Source organism: Scophthalmus maximus, chromosome 8 (genome assembly GCF_022379125.1).
Source record: "Scophthalmus maximus strain ysfricsl-2021 chromosome 8, ASM2237912v1, whole genome shotgun sequence".
Taxonomy (NCBI): domain Eukaryota; kingdom Metazoa; phylum Chordata; class Actinopteri; order Pleuronectiformes; family Scophthalmidae; genus Scophthalmus; species Scophthalmus maximus.
The window spans coordinates 5,105,435-5,112,523 of record NC_061522.1 but is presented as its reverse complement, the minus strand read 5'-3'; the positions used below and the strand labels follow the sequence as shown (position 1 = coordinate 5,112,523).

At 52.4% G+C, this 7,089-nt stretch overlaps 1 protein-coding gene across 2 annotated transcripts; it reads right to left on the bottom strand.

Moving 5' to 3' along the window:
- Positions 1-1,436: 1,436 nt before the first annotated feature.
- Positions 1,437-6,878, bottom strand: LOC118313192 (galanin receptor type 2-like). Of its 2 annotated transcripts, XM_035638520.2 has the most exons (3): positions 6,551-6,878; positions 4,548-5,546; positions 1,437-3,354 (listed from the first exon to the last, which is right to left on the bottom strand). In XM_035638520.2, the coding sequence occupies exons 2-3, from the start codon at positions 5,441-5,443 to the stop codon at positions 2,358-2,360; spliced, it is 1,893 nt and encodes a 630-aa protein (XP_035494413.2). In that variant the 5' UTR covers positions 5,444-5,546; positions 6,551-6,878; the 3' UTR covers positions 1,437-2,357. The 2 variants fall into 2 exon arrangements, with proteins under 2 accessions (XP_035494413.2, XP_035494412.2); XM_035638519.2 differs by having other exon boundaries at positions 4,548-6,878.
- Positions 6,879-7,089: the final 211 nt, after the last annotated feature.

The window sequence follows — 7,089 nt, the reverse complement described above, 5'->3', positions numbered from 1 at the left end:
AACTGCGCACAAACGCTTTTTTAATCCGTCTACTTACAATACACCTCTCGCTCGTAATGTCCCCATTAGATAGAGGAAAAGATCTCGGCGCGGGCTCTCTCGGGAGAATGCGACGATGCCGGGACGCTCCGGCGACAGTTGCAGGTGACACCGCCACGACAGGAGGTTTCCCCAAATCTTGAAGCGACCCGGAAGAATTTCATCGGCAGCCACGGCGAGAGCTCTTCTGATTCTCTAAGTGCACAGGAGAGGGAGCGTCACTGCGTCCTTTCCCGTCTCCTCTCGCGTGCGTGCACGCGTCGCTGCGTGTCTCTGAGCTCTTTGACCTTTGAAGCTACTGCGACGCTCCTGTTCCAGTCCTTTCTCGACGAGGCAGGTTCGTCTGCAGCTGGACACGGTGCAGTCAGCGTGGTATCCGCACTAAATAAATGCATTTTCAGTTCGCCCAAAATTGTAAACAATTTCACCTTGAGTGGTACCGAGCCATGAATAAAGACGTAGAGTAGTTTTGATTGAATTTGCCCGTCAGCTCAAATAAGTTAAATGGAATCTCGACCACTTCCCTCTTCGGCGGATGTGAGGAAACCGTGGACAGGATCCGAGGATTGTCCAGAAACAATCGAGACCCTCGTGACGGATCGCAGCCCTGTTCAACGGTTCCGATGGGTTCACTGACAGTTATTTTTTCGAGAATAATATCAGTTGAGATGAAATGGAGGCACGTGTCTTAATCCGGGTGTCTCTGTGTGTATGTGTGAGGCCCAGAGGAAAAGAAAAAAAAAAAGGCCGGATGTCATGTTCAAGGTTCCCACTTTTCAAAACGGTCAGCTGTGGAGATGTGCTGTGTGGTGTCAGATGAATGGTGGGTTTTTAAGGACAAAGACACGCACGCACGCACTATGCCTTGGTGACGAACTGTACATGGAAGCCTGCCTCAGTACAAAAGAAAAACAAGGCACCTCTGAGCGGCATATTCTTTCAGTTGGAATGAAAAGAAGCGACTGCCGACTGCGACGATTGCAGGATGTTATTCACTGCTACCCACTTACAACACCACCGGCGCCACGGACCAAACAGCGAACACACTGTCCGACTGGAGAATGAGATAGGAAAATGAAAACCGATTCCAAAAAATAGTTATTTCATTTTGAATTTGAATTATGACAAGCCCGCGAGTGCAATAGACCGGAACACCTGTCGGAACATAGGCTTCAGAAAAGTCACAGACACGAACCTTGATACCTGATTAAAATACCTGAGAAAAAAACCAGGGTTAGAATTTGGAAGAAAATATCTCGTTATTGAGTCCCGGGCCTGGTCGAGGTTTTCCGGAAAAAAACAAAAAACAAAATCACACAAACCCGAAAAGCTGCAAGAGCAACAGCACAGGGGTATTACATGAAGAATCAACACCGCTCGATGCGTTCGCAGGTTTTTCCATTTTCTGCATCGCAGACAGTTTATTCTCCGTCCTCCCCTCATATCACACTTGAACAACTGGCACACGATATATATATATAGATATATATATATATCTATATATATATATGTCCTCTAACCGACCGCCGACACCGACGGGGACGTTAACCTGCGAAGCTCTGTCGGGAACTCTTTTACACAGACATTGTGACAAAAGGGGCTTTACATTTCCTGTCAGGAACAAATGCTGTACAACCAATAGCAGAGCAAGAAGAAATGAAGAAGAAGAGAATCACACTTTACATCCTGCCGGGGTTTATTGTTCTTAAGCAAATGTGAGCAGCGGCTTAATCGCTTATGACACGACTCGACTGTAATGGTGCAACGCTGCAATCCGTCCCCCCTTTTTTTTTTTTTTTTTTTACTGATGAACTGCTGTCTTAGCCCAAGGCTTGAAAACACTGCGACTCTCCCCCCTGCAGCATTCACTCCATCACGGCCGCCTCTAACCTGCCGTCATGAGCTCATCAGTGCAAACATTGGTCCTGGATCCCCTTGTGCTTTGTGTGATATAAAGGGACGCCGCTACACACAGGAAGGAGGAGAGCGTCGACCTGGTCAGTTCATCATGGAGACAAACAGAGGCAATATCAACTGCAAACTGTGACCCTGGAGCTGTGTGTGTGTGTGTGTGTGTGTGTGTGTGTGTGCGTGCGTGCGTGCTTGCATGAGTGTGTGTGTGTGTGTGTGTGTGTCTGCGTGTGCATGTGTGTGCGTGTGTGTGTGTGTGTGTGTGTGTGTGTGTGTGCGTGCGCGTGTGTGTGTGCGTGCGCGTGTGTGTGTGTGTGTGTGTGTGTGTGTGTGTGTGTGTGTGTATTTGCTGCCTGCAGGACAGAAAAGGAAAAGAAAAATTCCTCCCTCAGAGACATCTGCAGTTTTCACAGGCTGGTCATATCGGTTATTTCATCCTCATTGTCTCCGACCAGAGAGTAGGCTTGCGACGTTTTCCTTTTGCACTGCGCGGTGGAACGGAGAGCGTCTCTGCCGACGGTAATGGTGTCTCTCTTATCAGCAGACAGGCAATATATTCTGTCCCCTGAATGCCTCCTCGGGGGCAGCACGTCTACTTCCACGGACTCGATCCGTAAAGTTAACGATCCGGCGCTCTCGTTCACCGAGTGTCTTCTCGTGGGCAGGAACTCGGCCCCGCGCACGGATTGCTGGAGCGTGTCGAGCTGGCAGGGGAACAAAGAGCTGTCCCACAGACTGGGACTGGAGCGACACCAGTCTGAGATGCTGTGGTCGGATCCTGCCGCGTTGTCTGAACTGTCTCTGACCCTCTGCCCCAGCCCCTGGCCCCGAGCCAAGCTCAGCAGCCTGGGGATCGTAACCATGGATGCGGAGGCTGCGACGGCAGCGGCAGAAATGTGGCGTCGCTCTGCAGCAGCCACTTTGGTGTCTGTGACCACTGCGGCAGGAGACACCACCGCCGCTGAGCCGGAGTAGGGGGCGGAGCCGAAGAGGGCGGCGACTTTCTGGTAGTATCGCGTCCGTATCACCTTCGCCGAGCGGTACAGATCCCCTATGAAACAGTAACAGATGGGGTTGAGGCTGGAGTTCGTCAGGCCCAGCCACTGGGCGAACGGCCGCGTCTGCAGCAGCCACGAGGGCGGCCGCTGCTCGCAGTCGATCCAGAGGTCGGCCAGGTACAGCGGCAGCCAGGACACGGCGAACAGCAGCACCAGGCACACCACCATCTTGGCGATCTTCTGGCGCGTCTTGAGGCGCGAGGAGTGCAGCGCTTGGCTGCGGGGGTCGAGGTCGGCGAAGGTGGACTTTTTGCCGCCCCAGAGCCGCCTCCCGGTCAGGAAGCCTATGGTGAGGTTAAAGGTCACCGGCAGGCAGTAGAGCATCATGAACAGTAGCACATTGTATCTGTAGACGAAAGGGGAAGTGTTAACAAGAGGCTAAATGCGCATGAACTCCAAAATGTGTCCTGAAACACTCCAAAATACTCTATCGCTATTTAGAAATGCTCGGTAAGTCAAAGATATTTTTACAAAAGGCTTCATTTGAAATTATGGATTGCTGCCAAAGCATAGTCATCAGGCGCACAATGGGCTCTTCTAACCACAATTCAATTTTCCCCTGTTTTCACCCACAGCACAAGAATCAACTGTGGCAGTGTTACACCCAACAGTGCTGTCTATGAATTCCCCACAGAATTGGACTGGAGTGTGTCTGTAGACAAACACTTCTTCTGACACTTTCTAACGCTGCGTGCGAGCGAGTCCCAGACAATGGAGCTAAAATTGTGTTACAGTCAAAGACATAAAAGTGCAGGCTGTCCGTGGCAGAGAGGCATTCTGAGTGGTTTAACACGTCACAAAGGGAACAAAAACCTGCCTCTAAACTTGTGTTCACAATAGTGCTTGATTTTTGACAGTCCGGGTTCTTTGAGCGCAGCTTTTTTTTTTTTTTAAACACCTCGCCGGGTTTGAATGGCACGTACGTTCCAAAATATGAGCATCTGAGGGGCCCGGCAAACTGAGACCAAAACTGTGCGAGGTGGCGGGGACCAACGGCTCACGTCTTCGTTCACGAGTTGGCTCTCGAACGCAGTGCAAAGACTTTCAGATGACAACCGGCTGACGGCCGACCCTGCGATGTCAGGTCTCCGTCCGCGTGAGTTTGTCACGGAAAGACAAACCATACGGTCTGCCTCAGAAATTCATGCTAACGCTGTAAAGTAGAAGAGATGATATGTTCTGATACGAACTTAGCTTTGTGTTTTGGGTCTTTTTTTCATGAAGGGCGGTAAACAGATACGAGGATGAGAGACTATAATTTGGTGAAATGCGAGCCCTCCCTCGGTCTATCCTCTCATGGACAGCTCCCGCCAATTCAACACGCGCAATTGCTCACTAAGAGCCGATTATTGCCGATGGAGCTGGAAAACACGACAGCTAAAAGCGATGGATGTCTGTACTCAATCACAGCCCGCGAGCATGTGAGGCCGCGACCCCCAGCTTGGTGTGTCACGACCCTCGGGCACCTGTTCCGGTGCGGATGATCTTCTTACACAGATTAGGTCGGGCACATGATGCATATTCTGCCGGAGCACCTACCCCTGTTTCAGCCGATGCTGAGGCCACTCCTCCTGACAGACCAAGATGGCGAACGTCCCGAAGCTGATCTCCCGCCGCCGGTTCACCACGGCGATGGGAGCGCACATGATCGAGGACACCGCCCAGACCACGGCGACGGTGGCCAAGATCCGGCGGCGGGTGAACATGGAGCGGGCGCGCAGGGGCGACTGGACGCTGTAGTAACGGTTCACACTGATCACCGTCAGCGTCAACACGCTGGCGGAGACCGAGACGGCCTGCGTGAAGGGCACCGCTCGACAGAGGAGGTCCCCGTAGACCCAGGCCGTGTAGATCTGGCTGCCCAGGGTGATGGGCATGCAGACACACACCACGGCCAGGTCGCACACTGCCAGGTTCACCAGCAGGCTGCGCGTGGCGCTGACGCTGGCCAGCCGCCGGTTGCGCCTGTTGGTGAGGACGCGCAGGGACATCAGATTCCCGACGATTCCCAGAATGAAGGACAGGCAGTACATGACGGTGAGCGCGATGGTGCTGGGCTCGTGGAGGGTCCAGAGCAGCATGCTCTCCAGATCTGCCAAGTCATGCGAGGAGGAGGTGGACAGGGACAGGGGGAAGGAGGACAAGGAGGCCTGGTGGACCGCAGCGGATGTCTGTCGAATGGATAGGGGGGAGGTGGTGGAGAGCAGGGGGGAGGGGAGCAGGGAGGAGTATGGAAGGAAGGAGGAGGGATGCAGGGAGGGCAGAGGTTGATGGAGGGATGCCGTGGGGGTGCTGAGGGTGGGGGGCAGCATCATAGAGCCGTGTAAGCCGTAGGTTTGGTTGGCGCTTTCCCGAGAGCCGTCATGCTGCAGCAGCGAGGAGAAGCTGGGCCGGACTGAGCTCCAGTCCAACGGCCGGTCCTGGGACGGATCCATGCTGCTTTCCCCCAGGGATCAAACACGCCGCAGGGGGAAATCTCTCGCCGACTGGGCTCAATGCACAACTTCCCCTTGGTCCTCATTAAAATCCATTCGAGGACTTCGGTGTCGAGGAAAAAAGCGAGGCGTGAAGATCAGAAGAAAAACAAAACAAAGAAGGTGTTAAATCCTTAACAAGAACATCAAATCAAAGTTCTGCGTTCCAGTCTCGTGCTCTGTGGGTCCGCGTGGGCGGAAAAGATTCTGGAGACAAGTGTGTAGATCCCGGCATCCCACATCTTTCGCCACATCTTATGAATCCGCTGAAGTCGTGGAGCTGCTCAGCCCAGGTCCCTGCGCAGTCCGATTGCAGCGTGCACATCCAGTCCTGCGGGGAGTGGCTGTCTGAATCTCATAATCCACCCACAGACTTTCTCACCTTCGAGGAAAAGGTAAAACATATGCGTGGCGCCCCACCACCTCCCTCGTGCTCGCTTCCTCCTCACACCTTTAATCCCTCAAAGGGATCCAATCAGATCTGCTTAGAGAAACACAATATCACAGGCTGTGGCTGCCTGCGGCTGCATCAGCGGCTCTGTTGCCCACCAAACAACAGCTATAGGAACACGTTGCTGGATGGAAAAACACTGAAAAGCCTTGAACATCTTCCTCGTGGTGTGTGTGTGTGTGTGTGTGTGTGTGTGTGTGTGTGTGTGTTTGGATGAGAGCTGCTCGGCGAGGAGCAAAATAAGAGAAAGGCTTTCTGCTCAGGAAATTATTTTTTTCTCATGTAGTGTCATTTCATTTTGACCTGATGAAGAGAAAAAAACTATTAAGTGTGTTCGCTTTGATATGAATTGTCCATTCATCACAAGTGCATGATGATGCAGGAGGTCACAATCAGCATATTCATCTGCAGGTGGAGTTCTTTGCTTTGAGACCATACAGTCACCACCAAATTACATACAAGTCATATGTTCATTATTTAAAGAAACTTGAAAATCCCCTCCATCCTCCAGCCTATTACAAGTGACATGTGTAATCCTATTTGGATCCTAAGAGGAATCGATGAGTGCGAAAAAAAAAAAACATAAAAAAAGATATTGGTATTAATAACGAGCTCACCCTCAGAGAGAAGCAAATGTCCAGTCACATTTCACTTATCGTGTAGTGTCTGTGTGCTGAAGCAGCAGCCAGGTGATGACTGGAGATCTGCACCGAAAGGGGGAAAAAAATAAAGAACAATCGTAATGAAACAGTGGCAAAGTTGCTCCTCGGTCGCTCACGGACGGAATATGACGTTTATAATCCGCCTGCAGGTCCCAGAGACTCAGAGGGATTCGTTGTCGGCAGAGCTCCTTGTTTCCATCTTCAGCTCCGCGTGTGGCACCGACGCGCTCCTCGGTCGTCTGCGCTCCTGCGCACACGGAGCAGCGCGCAGGAGCGCAGGAGCGCGTCCTCCGCTGCAGGACCGCGGGTCTGGGAGGGAGCAGCTGCTGCTGCCCCCCCCCCCCCCCCCCACACACACACACACACACACAGAGACAGACAGACAGACAGACAGACACACACACACACACACAGACAGACAGACAGACACACACACACACACACACACACAGACAGACAGACAGACACACACACACACACAGACAGAGAGACAG

What these genes read in the sequence shown, in the direction of transcription:
- LOC118313192 (XM_035638519.2), bottom strand. Translation starts at nt 5,443, where the DNA reads ATGGATCCGTCCCAGGACCGGCCGTTGGACTGGAGCTCAGTCCGGCCC. An exon ending in CAGCATCGGCTGAAACAGGG is followed by an intron (nt 3,355 to 4,547) that starts GTAGGTGCTCCG and finishes TTTCGTCTACAG; the next exon opens with ATACAATGTGCTACTGTTCA.